This window comes from Geotrypetes seraphini, chromosome 4 (assembly GCF_902459505.1).
Source record: "Geotrypetes seraphini chromosome 4, aGeoSer1.1, whole genome shotgun sequence".
NCBI lineage: Eukaryota > Metazoa > Chordata > Amphibia > Gymnophiona > Dermophiidae > Geotrypetes > Geotrypetes seraphini.
In genome coordinates, this window is record NC_047087.1 from 119155903 (window position 1) to 119176704 (window position 20802).

The 20802-nt window shown below is 44.4% G+C and overlaps 1 protein-coding gene across 5 annotated transcripts in view; it reads right to left on the minus strand.

Moving 5' to 3' along the window:
• GRAMD1C (GRAM domain containing 1C) overlaps positions 1 to 20802 on the minus strand; it is a 304544-nt gene that overhangs the window by 92297 nt on the left and 191445 nt on the right. For all 5 annotated transcript variants that reach the window (XM_033941944.1, XM_033941942.1, XM_033941943.1 and 2 more), the window contains one exon: positions 5579 to 5765. In XM_033941944.1, the coding sequence (XP_033797835.1) occupies positions 5579 to 5765 (187 nt within the window). The remainder of the gene's footprint in view (positions 1 to 5578; positions 5766 to 20802) is intronic.

Here is a 20802-nt window from a genome sequence, read left to right on the forward strand (position 1 = left end):
TCACCTCGGGTTCTGGGATATTGGATGTGTCTTCTCTGGTGAAGACTGACGAGAAGAATTTGTTTAACCTTTCAGCTATCTCTTTTTCTTCCTTTATCGCTCCTTTCCTGTCTCCGTCGTCCAGTGGTCCCACTTCCTCTCTGGCTGGTTGTTTCCCTTTCACATACCTGAAGAAGGGTTTGAAGTTTTTTGCTTCTCCTGCCAGTCTTTCCTCATATTCTCTCTTTGCTAAACATGTTCTTTTCGTCAGTATTCACAAAAGAGGACACATCCAACATACCGGAACCTGAACAAATCTTCAAAGGAGACCAAGCAGAAAAATTAATATCAATGGTAGTGAGCCTTGAAGACGTACACAGGCAGATAAAAAAATTAAAAACTGACAAATCACCGGGCCTGGACAGAATCCATCCTAGGGTGCTGAAAGTACTAAAGGAGGAAATAGCGGAACTACTACAGCAAGTCTGTAATCTATCCCTGGAAACAGGCGTGATCCTGGAGGATTGGAAGATAGCCAATTTTACGCCCATCTTTAAAAAGGGACCCAGATGTGACCCGGGGAACTACAGACCGGTAAGTCTGACTTCAGTTCCAGGAAAAATGGCGGAAGCACTGATAAAAGATAGCATCAAGGAGCATCTACAAAGGAATAAACTCATGATAACAAGCTAACATGGCTTCTGCAGGGGAAGATTGTGCCTGACGAATTTATTGCACTTCTTTGAAGGAATTAACAAACGAATGGACAAAGGGGTCCCATAGACATTGTATACTTAGACTTCCAAAAAGCCTTTGACAAGGTACCTCATGAACGCCTACTTCGGAAACTGAAGAACCATGGGGTGGAAGGATCAGGAATTGGTTGGTGGGTAGGAAGCAGCGGGTAGGAGTGAAGGGCCACTACTCAGACTGGAGGAGGGTCACGAGTGGTGTTCCGCAGGGGTCGGTGCTTGGACCGCTGCTATTCAATGTATTCATAAATGATCTAGAAACAGGGACGAAGTGCTTAGTAATAAAATTCGCAGACGACACCAAACTATTTAATGGGGCTAGGACTAAAGAGGAATGTGAAGATTTACATTCTAGGGGAGTGGGCGACGAGATGGCAGATGAAGTTCAATGTAGAGAAATGTAAGGTCTTACACATGGGAAACAGAAACCCGAGGTACAGCTACAGGATGGGAGGGCTGTTATTGAGTGAGAGTATCCAAGAAAGGGACTTGGGGGTATTAGTGGACAAGACAATGAAGCCGTCGGCACAGTGCGCAGCGGCCGCTAAGAAAGCAAATAGAATGCTAGGTATAATCAAGAAGGGTATTACAACCAGAACAAAAGAAGTTATCTGCTGTTGTATCGGGCGATGGTGCGCCCGCATCTGGAGTACTGCATCCAATATTGGTCGCCGTACCTAAAGAAGGATATGGTGATACTTGAGAGGGTTCAGAAGAGAGCGACACATTTGATTAAAAGTATGGAAAACCTTTCATACGCTGAAAGACAGGAGAAACGGGGGCTCTTTTCCCTGGAGAAGCGGAGACTTAGAGGGGATATGATTGAGACTTCTAAGATCATGAAGGGCATAGAGAAAGCGGAGAGGGACAGATTCTTCAAACTTTCGAAAACTACAAGAACGAGAGGGCATTCGGAAAAATTAAAAGGGGACAGATTCAGAACAAATGCTAGGAAGTTCTTCTTCACCCAACGGGTGGTGGACACCTGGAATGCACTTTCAGAGGGTGTGATAGGACAGGGTACAGTATTGGAGTTCAAGAAGGGATTGGACAACTTTCTGAAGGAAAAGGGGATAGAAGGGGATATATAGAGGGTTACGTACAGGTCTGGACCTGATGGGCCGCCGCATGAGCAGACTGTTGGGCATGATGGACCTCTGGTCTGACCCAGCAGAGGCACTGCTTATGTTCTTATGTAACTGTCCCCAATGCCTTCAAATATGCTATAATTACACTGCTCCTCAAAAAAACTTCACTGGACCCTACCTGCCAACTATTGGCCCATCTCTCTTCTCCCTTTCTTATCCAAGCTACTTGACTGTGCTGTTTACCGCCACTGCCTAGACTTTCTATAATCCCTAGCCATCCTTGACCCACTCCAATCAAGCGTTCATACTCTGCACTCTATAGAAACTGCCCTTGCCAAAGTCTCCTATGACCTCTTCCTGGTAAGATCCAAAGGCCACTACTCTGCCCTCATCCTTCTTGATCTATCTACTGCTTTTGACACTGTAGACCACAGCCTTCTCCTTGACACAATGTCCTCATTTGGATTCCAGGGCCCCATTCTCTCCTGGTTCTCTTCACATCTCTCACATTGCACCTTTAGTGTATGCAGTGGTGAATCCTCTTCCGTTGCTATCCCATGATCTATCAGAGTACCCCAGGGCTCTATTCTGAGACCTATTCTCCATCCATATTCATTCCCTTGGTGCTCTGATCTCCTCCCATGGCTTTCAATATCACCGCTATGCTGATGACTACCAGATCTTTCTCTCTACACCTGAAATCTCTACAGGAATCAAAGCCAGAGTCTCAGCCTGCTTGTCCAACATTACTACCTAGATGCCCTGCCACCACTTAAAACTGAAAGATATGAATATCAAAAAACCTTCACTAAATTAAATAACATTTCACTCAAATATAAGACTGTCACATTATAGAAGGAATAATCTGCCATAAAGTGCTAAAAATAATTAAATTGTGAATAAAAAGCTCACTGTGCTTTTTTTTTTTCTTTTTTGAAAGAGAGTTGATGTCTCATAGGAGCCATTCTTTATACCATTCACAAAGGAATACGGTCACCGGGAACATCAAGGGGCCTTTTGAATCTCCAAAGTGAAATAAATTATTTGTGAAATAAATATCCAGGCTGTGAGTACAAACTATCTAAAATACTGCAATAAGTCAGTTGAATGATGTCACAATTCTGCTTTCCAATACAGTAATCTGGCACAATATTCCAATACGATTCAAATTTAAATGTATAAGGATAGGTTTAATCAAACAATTATCTGAATCAATCCTCCTGTTGGACCCAAATGAATAGGAACATTAGTATAGGCAGCAGCCATCCCTTACACCAAAACCACAGCCACCCCTCCCCAACTTAAAAATTCCCTGGCCCAGTGAACCCCCAATCTCCTCTACGACCTTCCCTCCAACCAAAGTCCCTGGTAGTCACCACCAATTCCCTTCCTGATCCCCCCATTTTGATAAATTCTCTGGAGGTCCAGTGGGTCCTCCCCCTCCCCCAACTTTAGAATTTCCCCAGTGGTCCAGTAGACTCCCAACCCCCCTCTGACCTTCCCTCCAACTAAATTCCCCAGTGGTCCCCTCAACCTCCCCCCCACAATTTTGAGAAATTTCCTGGTAGTCCTGTGGACCCTGACTTCCCTTCCCAATCTTGAGAAATTCCCCAGTGGTCCAGTAGATCCCTCTGACTCACCCCACCAACTTAACTGCCCATGGCCCCAAGCCAGGCCCCTTACAAACACATTGATGGCCTAGTGAAATCCCTCTCCTCTCCTCATGCCTTTAGTTGGAGATAGGAGGAAAGCTACCTCCTGCCTGCTTCTCCTGGGCTTACCCATATCAAAATGGTAGTGCCCAGCTCTGCCCAAACTTAATTGCCCTGTTATAAAATTACTACTGCCCAAAAGCCATCTTCCTCACAGTGCTAGCCCAAGGGCATCCAATGCCCTGGGCTAACCTTTAGCCATGAGACTCTACCTCCACTCTTATCCACACTCTAGAGATGGTTCAAGCATCCCCTCCAGTCAAGCATCTCCCCTTCTCTATCTTATCTTACCCTCCCTCCCCCAAGTGGCCAGCATTTCTCCTTCCCCTTCATAACGCATCCCATCGGAATCAGAGGAGATATACTGAACTGGTTTCGAGGTTTCCTTATATCACGCACCTACCAAGTCTGTTTTAATCACAATCTCTCTGACACCTGGAGCAATCCATCTGGCATGCCACAGGGATCACCACTATCCCCTTTGCTCTTCAATGTTTACGCCATTGTCCCAGCTGGGGATAAAACTATATAGCTATGCTGACGACTTCACGATAATTATCCCATTCACCAACTCTGTCTCAGAAGTCACCCCCAAAGCAACAGAAGTACTAAATCGGATGGAGCAAAGGATGACTGAATTCAGACTAAAACTAAACTCAGTGAAAATTTTTTTTTCATAGCATCGCCACACCCACTTGACACTAAAACACCATTGTGCATCAATAACCTTAGTTATCCCATTCAAACCACTATGAAGGTATTGGGAGTAACACTGGACCAGAGCCTGACCATGAAAGACCAGGAAGACTCCTTGATTAGAAAAATCTTTCTCACCCTCTGGAAGCTTCGGTCCATCAGTGCTTACTTCGATGTCTCATCATTTCGAATTCTGGTACAATCCCTTATACTGAGTCAACTAGATTATTGTAACATTGCCTACTTGGCACTACCCCAGAAGAATATGCGGCGATTGCAACTGGTACAAAATGCAGCGGTCAGACTACTTTGTGGACTGAAGAAGTTTGACCACGTAACATCTTCCTATTGACTTCTACACTGGCTGCCGATGGAGGCATGTGTGAAATTCAAGTTTGGTTGTTTTTGCTTCAAGGTACTTTATGGCTTAGCCCCTAAATATATAACAGACCTTTTCTCTTTCTCAACCAACAGACATAGGCGAAGCTCACACCCAAACTTTGTTTCTCCACCAGTCAGAGGCTGTAAATTTAAAAGTCATCACCAACATCTTTTCTCACATCAAGCAGCTCTGTGGGGTAAAGACCTAGAACAATTACTCGTGCCTACTACCTATAGGGAATTCAGGAAATGTCTAAAAAACCACATCTATTCCTGAAATACTTAGGAAACAAACCTATACAATCCAAGCCCTCAACAAATGATCTCTAGAACTGTCAATCACCAAGTCTATACTTTGTTGATTCCACTCTATCTGTAACTTCTTTAATCATTGTAAACCGCATAGAACTTCCTGCGGAATATAAAAAATTGTTGTTATTATAACGCCTCCCCAAGTGATCAGTATCCTCCTTGTCCACCCCAGATGGCCAGCATCTCCCACTTTTCTTCCCTAACTTCCCTCTCTTCATCAATTTACCAGGCCTGTGTTGATCAAGCACAGCCACTAGGGCAGTGGCATAGCAGGACAGCAGCATCTCATTTTCCTCTTCTCTCCCCCTGTCATTGCTTAATCTTTTCCTGGGCTGAAGCTACAAATAGATTGAGCATGAGTGTGGGATCTTTAAGCACAAACTTGCACTCAACTGCTGCTGTGTTCTGCCACCCTTCTAACACAGGACTTCTTGTTGGAGGGAAGGCAGGATGAATAGCATCTGAGTGCAGGCCTGTGCTTAAAGTCTTGCATCAATGTTGAATCTGCTTGGGGCTTTAGCCTGGAAAGAGGTAGGGAAGAGGAGGGGTGGGGGATAAGATGTTGCTTTCCTGCTGTGCTGCCACTCCCCATATGCTGCTGTACAAGACCGCCCCTACTACTTCAAACATCATTACAACAAATATCAGTCATATTTACCTTCTTCAGGCGTATCTGAACAGCTGCTCTTCTCCAAGGGCTGATCCTCATTCCCATTCATATCCAAGGAAAGGGAGGCACGCTTGTCATTAGTATCTTTTCTCTGCTTTCGTTCTGAAGTCAGAAGAGGGTCCTTCTTGCCCAATTTTTCACTCTGTGGTTCCTCTGAGAGGCAATGAATGGGTCCCTAAGGAAATACCAGTCAGTAGGTGCAGTAAATGCCATAAATCTTACTTGCCTTTATTATTAGTTTTACCTTTTTTTTTAATTTTTTTTTTAATTATTTATTTATAAATTTTCAAATATAACAATCAAGTATAAACTTGTACAGAAAGCATGATTCAAGAAATATAAGAATTGCATTCAAACAAATATACAAAAAACAAGAAATAAATTCCATCTTAAATCTCGCTCAAGTCGTCATATAAGATCCAAGATTAAATTAAATGGAATTTAAGCAATCAATTAATGAAGAAAATATAGGTATGAAACTGTGGTAAGGCAGTCATCTATCTATCATGAGCTATCTCCAGCCTTGACATTGATAGGAATGTTGTCAGTTGTGAAAGTTCAAAGAAAACAAATTTATGCGACTTATAATGGACTATACATTTCCAAAGATACCTAAGAAAAAAGGTAGCACCCAGGGCAGTAATTGCTGGTCTTAATAACAAAAATTATTTTCTCCGCTTCTGTGTGTCCCTGGCCAAATCAGGAAACATTTGAACTTTCAGTCCCAAAAATTCTTTATGTTTATTTTTAAAGTATAATTTCAGTAACAATGTTTTATCCATTGTAAGAGCAACTGAAAGAAGCAAAGTTGCCGGAATGGCTACTTCCCTTTCTGAAGATTCTAATAAAGCTGTCACATCCAAAGGTTCTTGAGGTTCTTGAATTACTTCTTGTGAATTCTTTTGATCTTTAACAGGAAGATAATAAACCTGAGTGAAAGGTGGAATAGATGATTCAGGAATTTCCAATATTTCCTTTAAATACCGATTAACCATTTCTCTAGGAGTTATTGTTGTAATCTTAGGATCTGACCTCGACACATCGGACTGAAGTATCAAATAAAGATACTGAGCAAGGACATTGTAAAAGAGGGCTCAGGACTGAGAGGGAATTTTTGGAAAAAGGACCTAAGGACGCAATGCAGGGGCCCAGGGCACAAAGGAAACAAGCATGCAGGATTAACAGAGATCAACGGGAGCCAGAGGGGCAACCAAAAATGGAGAAACAGGCTGAAGATGAAACAGACACATCGCAGGAGGAGGATGACCGAGACAAGGCTCGGGGACTGGCAACCCATGAGGGGGACGGCAGGAGCGCACAACCACGAGGAAAACCAGCAGGGAGGGCAAACAACAGGGACTTACACTGCCTATATACTAATGCTAGGAGCCTAAGGGCAATAATGGAAGAGCTGGAAGTCATAGCCAGCAAGAAGGACATAGACATAATTGGAGTCACAGAAACATGGTGGACTGATGACAATAAATGGGATGTGGCCATACCAGGGTACAAACTCTACAGGAGAGACAGGACACACAAAAAGGGTGGAGGAATAGCGCTATATATAAAAGACTCCATACCCTCAACCAGGATGGAAACAACAGTAAGGGCGGATGGCTTGGAATCACTATGGGTTAAGCTACCGTTAGGAACTGGAACAGACATAAAATTGGGTCTGTACTATCGCCCACCTGGTCAATCGGAAGAAATTGACCAGGACCTGGAAGCTGAACTGAGGCAGGTATGCAAAAGCGGAAGTGTAGTTGTGATGGGGGACTTCAACTATCCTGGGATAGACTGGAGTATCGGGCACTCAAACTGCACGAGGGAGACCAAATTCCTGGAGGCCACAAGGGACTGTTTCATGGAACAGCTGGTCTCGGAACCAACATGGGGAGATGCCACTCTTGACCTAATCTTCAACGGACTAGGGGGACCCGCAAAGGAGGTGGCGGTACTAGCCCCACTAGGAAACAGCGATCACAACACGATCCAGTGCAGGCTAGATATTGGATCATCAAAGGTGAAAAGAACCACAACGACAGCACTCAACTTCAAAAAAGGGAACTATGATGCCATGAGGAAAATGGTGGGAAAGAAACTCAACAGCAACACAAGGAAGATGGAGTCCGTAGAAAAAGCCTGGACCCTACTCAAGGGCACGGTGCACGAAGCACAGAGCCTGTGTGTCCCCAAGTTCAGGAAAGGATGCAAAAAAAATAGAACAAAAAACCCAGTGTGGATAACAAATGCAGTGAAAAAGGCGATAAGCGACAAGAAAGCATCATTCAAAAAATGGAAAAAGGACCAAACAAAGGACAATCAAAAGGAGCACAAGAAACACCAAAGAGAGTGTCACCGAGTGGTTAGGAAAGCAAAAAGAGAGTATGAAGAGAGACTGGCGGGGGAAGCAACAAACTTCAAATCATTCTTCAGGTACGTTAAGGGGAAGCAACCAGCAAGGGAGGAAGTGGGACCCTTAGATGAAAGAGACAGAAAGGGAGTGGTGAAAGAGATAGCTGACAAGTTGAACGAGTTCTTCACATCAGTCTTCACGAGGGAGGACACAACCAACATTCCGGAACCCGAAGAGATCGTAAATGGAGATCAGGATGATAAGCTGGTCCAACTAGAGGTAAGCCAAGAGGATGTCCTCAGGCAGATAGACAGGCTAAAGAGCAACAAATCGCCAGGACCGGACGGCATTCACCCAAGGGTACTCAAGGAACTAAGGAACGAAATAGCAGAGCCACTTTGACAAATATGCAACCTATCCTTAAAAACTGGAGAGATCCCGGAGGACTGGAAAATAGCAAATGTCACGCCCATCTTCAAGAAGGGTTCTAGGGGTGACCCGGGAAACTACAGGCCGGTGAGCTTGACCTCGGTCCCGGGAAAGATGATGGAAGTGCTGATTAAGGACAGCATCTGTGAACACATCGATAACAATGGACAGCTAAAGTCGAGTCAGCATGGCTTCTGCAAGGGTAGGTCATGCCTCACAAACTTATTGCACTTCTTTGAGGGGGTAAACAGCCAGGTGGATAAAGGGGAATCCATAGACATCATCTACCTTGACTTCCAAAAAGCCTTTGACAAGGTACCACACGAAAGACTGCTTAAGAAGCTATGGAACCACGGGGTGCAAGGGGAGGTCCACCGATGGATCAAAAACTGGCTGGCAGACAGGAGACAAAGGGTTGGAGTAAAGGGCCATTACTCAGACTGGCAATGGGTCACGAGCGGAGTTCTGCAGGGGTCGGTGCTGGGACCGCTCCTGTTCAATATATTTATTAACGACCTGGAGGCGGGAACAAAATGACATGAAACTATACAGCAGGGTTAAAACCTCAGAAGACTGCGAAGACCTACAAAAGGATCTGACGACACTGGAAGAGTGGGCCAAAAAGTGGCAAATGAGCTTCAACATAGGGAAATGCAAGGCCATGCATGTAGGGAAAAAAAACCCGATGTTCACTTACAAAATGGGGGGATCACTGCTAGGGGTAAGTAACCTTGAAAGAGACCTGGGAGTGATGGTAGACACAACACTGAAGGCGTCGGCACAGTGCGCCACAGCCTCAAGGAAAGCAAACAAAATGTTGGGTATCATTAAGAAGGGTATCACGACCAGGACGAAGGAAGTCATCCTGCCACTGTATCGTGCAATGGTACGCCCGCATCTGGAGTACTGTGTCCAGTACTGGTCGCCGTACCTGAAGAAGTACATGGCAGTGCTTTAGGGAGTACAGAGAAGAGCAACTAAGCTGATAAAGGGTACGGAGAACCTCTCATATACTGACAGACTGAAAAAGCTGGGGCTGTTCTCCCTGGAGAAGCGGAGACTTAGAGGAGACATGATAGAAACCTTCAAGATCCTGAAGGGCATAGAAAAAGTAGACAGGGACAGATTTTTCAAATTATGGGGAACCACAAGTACAAGGGGGCACTCGGAGAAATTGAAAGGGGACAGGTTTAGGACAAACGCTAGGAAGTTCTTTTTCACCCAGAGGGTGGTGGATACATGGAACGCACTTCCGGAGGCTGTGATAGGCAGGAGCACGTTACAGGGCTTCAAAGAAGGTTTGGATAGGTTCCTAGAGGACAAAGGGATTGAGGGGTACAGATAGAAGTAGAGGTAGGTTATAGGGATAGGAGTAGAGGTAGGTTAAAGAAATAGTCAGGGACCACTGCTCAGGCAATAGGCCTGATGGGCTGCCGCAGGAGCAGACCGCTGGGCGAGATGGACCTCTGGTCTGACTCAGCGGATGCAACTTCTTATGTTCTTAATTAATCTAAGATTATTATTTCTTGAGAAATTTTCAAGTGATTCAAGTTTTCTTCTTAGATTTATATTGTCTTTAATTAATGCCTCCTGTACTAGTTTAGAAGAGTTTATATTCTGTTGTTGGTTTTCCATCTGTGATTTAATATCAGTAGTAATTTTCTGTAAACCTGAAATATCCTTATCATACTCTTTAAACCTTTCTTCTACTTGATTAAATTGAGAAGTTATAGTTTTGGGGATAGTAGCAACCAAGTCCCACAGGGAATTTATTATTAGTTTTACCACCCATGCTTGCATTTGGTTTTGGTTTTGCACTTGTTGAACTGCTCTTCTTAAATATGTATGAAATGTTTTTAAGTAAATTACTTGCTGAATTTTGTCCTGAGTAGAAACAGTTTATAAATATCTTGTCTAAATCTGCCTAATTCAAGGAAAAAAACAATTTAAATGCATTTATACGCAAGGCATCATGATGTGGGTGCCACAATGGGGCGTGCTTAATGCTAATTCTATAAGGGCTTCTGGGTGCACCTTAACTCTTACAGAATACAAGCACAAAGCCACTGAGGTGCACCAAAGGTTTGGTGCCAACTTAAGTAATGTGAATGGCTGGTTTAAGTTGGCATGCCTATGTGCGCCATGCAACATGTGCAACTGATAGTATTCTATATGTTGTGTGCATCTCTTAGTGACATATCCATAATGACACTATTGCTCTGCTCACGTGAAGGCCTCCTGACTGTTGTGCACTAAGCAATTATGCATATCCATCCACAAAATAGTGCCTCGCATTTACACATGTTAACTTTCAATTATTGATGAACAAAAGTGCTAGACTTCTGTAACATATGTGCTACTGGTGCCTAAATTCAGGGTCAGTTTATAAGATGTTTTTACTAAAGCCCTCTAGTCTCCAGTGTGAGCTGTCTGTCCACTTATGGTTGAAGTTGGCCCAGATTGGATGTATCTCTTTTTTCAAACAGATTTTGCTATTCTGTGCAAAATACAATATATTCCTTTAACACATATACAGTCACATCCCCATATCCTTAACAACAGAGATCTTGGCTGGTTTTCAAGGGAGGGGGGGGCAGTCTGCCGTAAAAAGTTCAATTTGAAAGACAAGATTATCATCAGACAAAACAGCATCTTCCTATCAACCTCTACCATCCTGCATCTAACCCCATTCTCTTCAAGCTGGCTCTCCACCCCACCCCCTCCAATGTTTCAATCTCCCCATAGACTTTCTCTGGAGTATTGTTTGTGGTGACACCTTTTGAATAGTTATTTTGTTTTTTTCCAGCACCATATTGCTTGCAGTAAGTTTAAACTGCGTGGTGGTCTCTCAGAATAGAATTTGGGGCAGCAGATAACATACTCACTGAGAGCTGTGGGGTTACAGGTATTAAACAGAATTATTCTGATTAAGATATGCCAGCAGAAAATCTGAGGAAGAGATGGGGGGATGCTGTGTACTGGGAAAAAAAGTGAGTCAGGAGGCCACACTTAATGTCAATAGGGGAATCACCTTTGGCCCCAACCTTGCAATGAAAAACATTACTGTACTTTTCTATAATATTTCTAAATGGCTCCACTTTTTTTTCTGCTCTTTCAAGTTTCTAACACAACTGGATCTAGCTTTTATTTAAGCTACACTTCTAAAAGTCTAAAACGTTACTTGGAACTCCCTTCCCCCTTTATCCAAGCCATTCCATTAAGAATCCTCATCAGCATAATACCCTCCACAATGAAAGATTAGGTTCTTACCTTTGCTAATCTTCTTTCTTGTAAATCCACACTATTCTGGGAACGTTGGGCTATTTTCCTATACCCCTCTTACCTCAGCATTGTCCCCTCAATAACCAGTTTGTTGTAAAGCAGCCAGGAACATCTGCAAAGAACAAAAACAAGAGAAAGGGAAATGCCGGAGACACTCCCCGACAAATAAGTCTAATCTGCTCATAACAAGAAATGCAAAACAGCAACAATGGAAACAATTGAATCAGGTCATTAAACATCAGAAACCCGAACAACAAAAAACAGTGAGAAAAGGATACACAGCCTGTATCCACCGAAGGGGGCACATGAACTAGGGACAGGGGAGCCGCAGTGGAGGCCAAAACCTCAGAACACCCCGCAGAAAATGTACGACATTCGGATGAACTGCCAAGGAGCTCCTCAGAAGAGAAGTGCCCATACAAGAAAGACTGGCAATCTAGAGACTCTGAGAGAAGCCACCGCTAGGCCTTTCTTCATGTCATCTTACAGGAACTCCAAAATACGAGGAATTGATGGAACAGACAGGTCCACCTGACTCTGAACACATCACACCTGATAACATTTCCAAGCCTTCGCATAGGCAGCCACCGTGGACTTCTTGCTGCGGAGAAAAGTGGCAACCACTGCCGAAGAATAACCCCTGCCAGCTAAGGTTGCACACTCAATAGCCAGGCCGTAAGATCAAAGCGGTCCGTATCCTATAGCACAATCAGGCCCTGCATGAGGAGGCGAGAGTGACAAGGGAGATGGAGCCCTTGATCCCACGGAAGCAGAACCAGGTCAGCATATCATGAGCGCCTCAGCCAATTGGGTCACAGGACCTCCTTGGGCCACTATCTGTCACAACAGACACCCAATCATGGGCCATGGAGGGAAGATATACAGAAGACCTTCCTGTGGCCAGGGCTGAATCAGAGTGTCAAGGCCAGTTGACATAAGTCACCGCTGAGGCATTGTCCGAAAAAACGTGGACGGCTCAGTGATGGAGACAACCTTTGAAATGGAGAAGAGCCAGTCGAATTGCCTGCAGTTCCAGGCAATTGATCGAACACTTGCATTCTGAAGGAGCCCACTGGCCCTGAACAGGGATGGTCATTCGCACTATCCCCAGCCTTTGAGATGCACATCAGTCAGAATTACCCCATCCAAAATCTGGAGGGGAAGACCTCTGGAAGGAGAGAGGTTGCAACCACCAGGCGAGACTGTTCTGTGTCACTGTCGTCAAGGGCAAGGGCACCTATAAAAGATCCCGCTGCAGACTCCAGCATGAAATCAGAGCATCCAGCAGCGGACGCAAATGTTCTCTTGCCTAAGGGACTACATCAAATGTCACCACAATGGTCTTCAGAACCTGGAGATACTGCCAGGCCATCCGGACCGGGGTGGCCAGAAGATCCCTGATAACTTGCCAAAGCTTCTCCTGACAAGACAAGGGAAGGAACACCTTGTTCTGACCAGTAACACTGTACATCGCTTAGATATTGTTATAAGCGATTCATCAAATAAAGGTCAAACTTGAAACTATGAAAGCGAACTCCCAGATATTCCAAGTTCTGTGTCAGCTTGATCTAATGAACAGCCCGATGCTATTCGGACTCTGAGGAAGTTCTGATCAACCAGATACAGATGAACCAAGATTCCCAGGGTGTGGAGATGGGCTGCCACCATCACTTTGGTGAAAGTCCTGGGCACTGTCACCAACCCAATGGGCAGCGCTGCAAACTGGAAATGCTGCTCCAGAGCGTAGAGCCTCAGATATTTCTGGTGGTATGGATAAATGGGAATGTGGAGATATGCCTCTGTCAGATCTAAGGAAGCCAGAAACTCTTCCGGAGCCACCAAGGCGATCACCGAGCGCACCGTTTCCATATGGAAGCGAGGCACTCGCAAAGCCGCATTGACCACTTTGAGGTCCAGAATTGGTCTCTAATCATCAGAGCCTCTCTTTGGACCGATAAAGTGCATCAAGCATCTCCCAGAGCTCGAGTCTTGTTCTGGGACGGGCTCTATGACCACAATATCTAGCAATCTGTGGACTGTAGCCACCTTCTTGAGCCAGCCCACTGGGGAATCCAGGAAATAATCAGTAAGAGAAACTCTAGCTTGTAGCCATCCTGAAGGACCTCCAAAACCTAGTGGTCAGAGGTGATGGCCTGCTACTTGGCAGAAAAGCAGACAAAAGCCCCCCCCTAATATGTGGAGGGGGGGAACACAGGCCTGGAGTTAGAACTGCTTGTTTGCAGATGCTGCCCGAAGACACCCTATGGTCAGCTGGAACCGAGGGCTGACAAACCATGGTCTGGTAGAGGCACACTGGCCAGCGAGGGGTCCTGAGTACTGATGAGAACGCCTGAAGGGACGAAAATTAGAGTGCCCCAAAAACCCCTTAAGGGGCGGGACCTGTTCACAGGCAAGGACTTAGGTCTTCGATCCTGCAAACAAGCGATGAGATCATCCAGACCCTGGCCAAACAAAAGCTATCCCTTGAAGGGCAACTGGCTCAAGGTCACTTTAGAGGATGAATCACCGGACCACTGACAGATCCACAGCATCCTGTGAGCTGAAATGGAATAGGTGGAAAGCTTAGAGAAGACTTTCAACATGTCATACAGGGCATCATCCATATAAACCACACTCGAGACCATAAAATCTAGGTCCTGGAGCACAATAGTGTCAGGATCATGGTGGAGCTTAGAACATCATGACCTGGTAACAAAGAAAGAAGCTGTTGCCGCCTTTATGCAGGGGCCACTTGCCAGTCCTGAACATCCTTCGGGACTACCCCCTCCCTATCACTGTGGAGAAGAAGCACATTTGGTGACCTGCGCCACCGAGGATCTATGAGATTTCTCTCCCAAAGAGCGCTTGCGTTTTGCTGGAGCGTTGCCTGCACAAGCCCTGGGGCCCCCTGATGTCATAATTGTGAGCACACAGGCAAAAACTGTGAGATAACCATCTTGAGAGGTCAAAGGCACAGGATCCCTCTCACTGGCTACAGAGCACGCAGAACACGGCTGTATACCCGAAAGCCATCCACTGCAAATAGGGCATGAATCCCCTAAATCCTGCACTGGGGAGTCCATCTGAGTGATTTTCTTGCAAAATCGAAGCCTGTATGAGTTAAAAATATTTTTCATTTGTTGGGAAAATCCAAGATGGCCACCGTATGTGCCAATACTAAAATAGCCTGGGAAAAGCACAGGAACCCCTCAAAAATGGCAATTTTAGAATTTTTTTTTTTTGGGGGGGGTGCCTAGGGCACCTTGGGAAACTCCTTAAAAAACCCTTTTTCAAGCCCCCCAAATCGCTGATTCAGGCTGTCAGCCAGTACTCACTGTGCAATGTGTTGAATGAAAAACACTGCCAGAAAAGCTGAAGCGCTTACAGGGAGATAGATCCTCTTCCACAGAAAGCAGGCAAGCTGGACTTTAAATCTTCTGACTGCCCCCCAGTTGAAAGTCCACAGCCAGGTACCTTCGCCACCCTCGGACATGCTGTGTAAATGCCTGGTGGAAGAATGTAGTCTGTCCCTGAGCCTGGGCACACCTCTACGCAGCCTGCGTGCAACCCACTAGCGGATGAACCTGGGACTCATCCCGGAGCTCCAATCCAACATGCAGGCTATCCAGAGGGTGCACTGACAAGCAACCAACCCCCTGGAAGCAGACTTTTTCCAAAGGTCTGCGATCTCCCACAGTCAAGTTTCAAGTCCAAGTTTTATTAAAATTTGATGTACACGCAATATCAAACATTTCAATGCGTATTACAAATTAAAAAGGGGACAAACGATAAGACAATATATTACAAAAAAATATATATATATATATCTTCATACAAACTTATACCTATACAAAAGGAAAGGGGGATGAACTACAATCTTTGAAGAAAAGGAAGAGACATCTATGGGTAACACACTGGGGGGGGGGGACAGAAAAAGGAAAGAAAATAAAAAGAAGGAAAAATAAGGGAATAGGATTTGAGTCCCGAGAATAAGGGTTGATTGAAACTGTGGATGGCTCTAAGCGAGTTATTTTATCTATGTCTCAAATGCATCTTTATACATGAAACTTTTCAAAAGACTTTTTAATTTTTCCAATGTGGGTTCAGGATGCAAATAATTTGGTAGATTATTCCAGAGCTACAACCAAAAAAATAGTAGATCTTGTACCTATTACTTTTAAGGAGGGGATAGTCATCAGATGCTGTTCTATAGATCTAAGTGTCCTAAATGGAATGTATGGTATCAAAAGACAGCCCAGAAATATTGGTGCATTAGATTGTCGGATTTTAAAAGTTAACAGAGCGATTTTGTATGTAATTCTGTGTGAGACTGGTAACCGATATACCTTTTGCAGAAGTGTTGTTACGTGGTCATATTTTTTTGAATTAGTAATGATTTTTATTGCTGTGTTTTGTATAATTTGCAATCTTCTCGTTTTTTTCTGTGTTATACCCTGATACAATGTGTTGCATTAATCAAGCCTAGAGATAATTAAAGAAAGGATAAGGATATTGAGAGCTTCTGGATTAGAGAATGACACGGGGAAAAAATCTGTCCCCGTCACCGCCCCGTCCCACCATCCTCTGCACCGCCCCGTCACCGCCGTTCCCTTCACCGCCCCATCACCGTCACCGCCTTCCCTTTCACTGCCCCGTCACCGCCACTGCCATCCCATTCACCGCCCCGTCACCGTCACCGCAGCATGCATAAAAGCCTCAAACAGGTATGATTTTATATACTTATCTTTATTAACGTATTCCCATGGGTTGCATACTGAACATGTGCTGGATTCCTCCATTCTTGCAGCACATGTTCAGGAATAGGATTCAGTAACCCATGGGAATGGACACAGCACACTACTACACTACTACTCAGATTAAAAAAAAAAAGAACCAGCTCCCAGCTCAGCCAGACTCCCGTCTCCAACCGGTCAAAGAATCCCCACTCCACCCCTGCCGCCGCCAACCCTGGGCAGGCAAGTAGTAGGAAAGTGTGCACCTTACCTCTACTTGTAGCGCCAAAGTTTTCAATGAAATTTCAGCTCCTCCAAGTCTGCAGCAGTGACTCCTCTCCAATCCAGGCAGCGACTCCAAAAAAAATCCTGGGCTTGCCTCTCAGCTCCGAAATCCCCCGATTTCCAATCGCTACTGCAACCCATTAAATATCATGTATGGCAGTAGCGATTGGTCCCCTTCTTGAGCAGGAAAGAACTGACTAATGAGGAGCCAGAATATTGAAGGGGCGGAGTCAGGCAACGTGCAAGTCGGGTGGAGAGAGACGAGTTGGAGGAGACCACATGGCCGACAAGCATGGCCGCCAGAAAAAAATCAGACACCCGTCCCGAAGTGAACCGAACACACGGTGAAGACCCGGTAAATCGCGGTATGTAGAAGGGGATACATTTGCCTGTGGGGACAAATCTTTTCACCGTTTTTGCGGGCGGTGAAAACTTTTGTCCCCGTGTCTGCAGCGATTTGGCTATGGAGTCTCCATAACCCGCAGCCAAACCGCAGCCATGCCGCGGTTCCCCGCGGTGATCGCTCCCCGTGTCATTCTCTATTCTGGATTTAAGACTTTTGCTAAAGATCTTATAAGACGCAGATTATAGAAACAGTTCTTAACCACTGAACTGCTCTGATCATGATATGTTAGTTCCTGATCTAATATTACTCCCAGTATTTTCGTTGTTGTTACTGTTTAAAGTGGGGTTTTATCTAGAAGTATATGAGGTGAGAATTTAACATTATTTTTCCATTGGAAAAATATTACTGAGGATTTTGGTATGTTTAGTACTAACATATTATCTTTAAGCCATTGACTTATCTGCTTTAGTTTAATATTAATGTTATTTATCTCATTGGGGTCTTTCAAGTTCAATGAGTGCAGGAGTGGAATATCATCAGCGTAGGCAAAAGAGGAAAATCCAATTGATTGACAGAGGGTAAGTAAAGGTGACAGAAAAACATTAAATAAAAGTGGAGAAAGAATTAAACCTTGGAATTTGAATAATTATTTGAAACAGAGTTGTTAAAGACAACTACTGACGAGCGATCTAGAAAATATGATTTGAACCAATTCAGTACTTGGTCAGAAATACCAAAAGAAGATAATCTGTTGATGAGTAAATGATGATCTACAGTATCGAATGCTGAGGATAAGTCAAGTGAAATCAGGAGAACAGATTTGTGATGGTCCAGATGGTACTGGATGCTAGTTGTAAGGCCTATCAGAGTGCTCAGTTGAATAGTTAGACCTAAAGCCTGTCTGATTGGGGTGCAAGGTGTTTGGTGTTTTGTCTATGAAATCGTTTATGTTATTAAAGATGACCTTTTCTACTAGTTTAGCAAGAAAAGAAATATTCGCTATAGGTCGGTAGTTCTATTCAGTTGTAGTTGATTCTTTTGGATTTTTTATTATTGGGTGGATAGTTGACTCCTTCCATTTTTTCAGTATAAATCCAGTGGTTAAACTGTTTTCAATCACAGTATGAATAAAAGGGCAGTAAAAGAAGAAATAACGTTTTAGGAGGAAAGGAGAGATTGAATTAGAATTGGAGCCCTTGGTATTAATGCTATGCAGAGGTCTTTTCAAATCCTCTAAGGTTGGTGTGTTAAAAATAGAGCATTTTACAGTAGGTATCACTTGAATTTGTTCTGCGTCGGTGTTAGAATTGATTTTCGAATTGATACTTTCAGTAATTTCTGAATTTACTTTATAAAATAATTGGCTAGATTTTGTGCAGTAGGTTTAATTTCTAAAGTTGGATCTTCTACAGTTTTAGGGGCTGTAAGACTTAAGAATAGAGAAAAGGGTGGTAGTTTTTTGACATTAGTAATACGATTGGAATAATATGTCTCTTTGCTGAATTTATTTTATTTTTATAATAATGTATTTGTGGGGAACCTCTGCAGCATGAGGGCAAAACCCGCGAATGAAAAGACAAGCAAACGAAAAGACAGAATTTAGCTTCAGATGCCTCTTTTTCTGTATCACACAAAAACACGCTGTAATGTTCACAGTTTAAATTATTCATGCACACATATGGTTCAGCGTATGTGTGCACTTCACATATGTTAATGTATAAACACTCAAAATACATCAAAACAGCTTCTAAATTTAAGTGCAGATATACCTAGCCTGACAGAGATAGTAACAAAAAATGGAGAAAAGAAGACCTCAGCTACTGGGCAGCAGAACAAGCAACTTGCAATAAAGCAGGAGCCCTGGAAGGAGTGCCATCATAGATCAGAACCACCCCCCCCCCCAACACACACACAAAACACAATTTAGTTGCCATACCAAGAAAATTCTGAACATATGAACAGAAATGATCAATTCAAATGTGTCAGCAAACTCTTTCAAAAACATCAAAAAAGAGGAAAACGGAGATGGAATTCATAAAAGTATGGGATAAAAATAGAGGATCTCTAATTAGAAGACGAAGGATGTAAATTAAAGAATTAAGGCCAGTATTGAACAGATCTGCACGGTCTGTTTCCCATATATGGTGATTTGGTATAGGATGGGCTGGGGTGGGCATCAATGGGAACTCCACTAATTTGGAACACGAGGATGTTACTGGCCAGACTTTACGGTAGATATCCTGTAAACCACTGTTCTTCAACCACCGGTCTGCAGAAAATTCCTGCTGGTCCACGCAGGGCCAGCGAGATCGACGCAGTTAAATTTCCTGTCGGCCCTTTCCCTTCCAGGGCTGGAGTTAGGATCGGCTGCGGTACTGCTACAATGGACGTCAAAAAGAAACACAGAAGCCGCGGGACTTTTCCTCTTGCCTGCATCGCTATAGGTTCTGCCGATCCTGATCCCATCCCCCTCTGAAGTGACTTCCTGTGTTTGAGGGGCAGGATTGAGACCGGCAGAGCTTATAGCGAATAGCAATGCAAGCAAGAGGAAAGGTCCTGCGGCTTCTGTCTTCGTTCTAGCCTTCTGATTTAGCGGGACCACAATTGAAGGCAGGGCTGATAGCAATCGAGTTTGGGAGAGACACCCCTAAGCTCCATGGAATGGGCAGCTTCCCCGCCACTGCAGTTCAGCGCTTGTCTGAGGCAAGTCCCAGCGAGCAAGGGAGGCAGACAGCAGCATTATTGGGCTTAACTCTGAATGAAGAACAAGCCTTTCAAGTTGCTTCCAGAGTTCTGGGCAAGGAAACTGTAAGTAAACTGATGTGAGTTAAGAACCAGGCTGCTTCCAATTTAGTGTCAGTTATACAGAGACCAGCCATTGTGACACTGGAGTCACTCTGGGGCCAGCAGCCAAGGGAGGGAATAAGAGATGCTGGATTACGAGGAGAGGGAAAAATGTGATATACGTGATATGGGAAGGGGATGGTGTGGGGGGAGGGGATTGGTGTGACAGAAGGGAGATGGTGGATCCCCTTGGGGGAGGATAGTTATTGGAACTAGGTGGGAGTTGGAAGAATAGGGACACAAAGTCAGATGCTGGACCTTTCAAGGGGCAGGGAGACATGGAAAATGCTGAACACGAGGGTGGAGTATGAAGACAGAAGTAAGATGTTGGACATGGGCAGAGGGAGAAGGGAGACAGAGGGGATATGCTGGACATGGTGAAGGGGGAATAGGGAGACAAGGAGAAGATGCTGAATAAGGAATGGAGGGAGTAGGGTGATGGAAGGTATCTGTTGGTTTAAGATGGGGAAAAGAGGGGAGGTACTGGAATTGGATGGGGAAGATGGTGGGTTGGCTGCCTGGCTCAGCAAAGGGAAGGAAAAAAACACAGGAAGATGCTGGACATGAAGGTTGTAGGGTGAAGGAAAAAAGCAGACTTGACTGAGTAGGAAGACGGGTGGGAGCTGCTGGACACAGAGTGGATGCAGTAAGAAGAAAAAGGAGGTTCTGGATATTGGAGTAATAGATAGAAGACAAGAAGGGACAGAAGTGGCAGATAGACTGAAGACCTTGGAAAGAAAATTAAGAAAAGACAGAAAAAAGCAGAACAAAATGGGCAGACAATAAAGGTGGGAAAAATAATTTTATTTCTTCATTTTGTCATTAGAATATATCAGATTTGAACTATATATCCTGCTAGAGACATAACTGGGGACTGCAAAGCCCAGGCAGTGCTTCTTTAGCTTCCAGCTGGCTTAGGGCTCTCTCTGACTAGGGG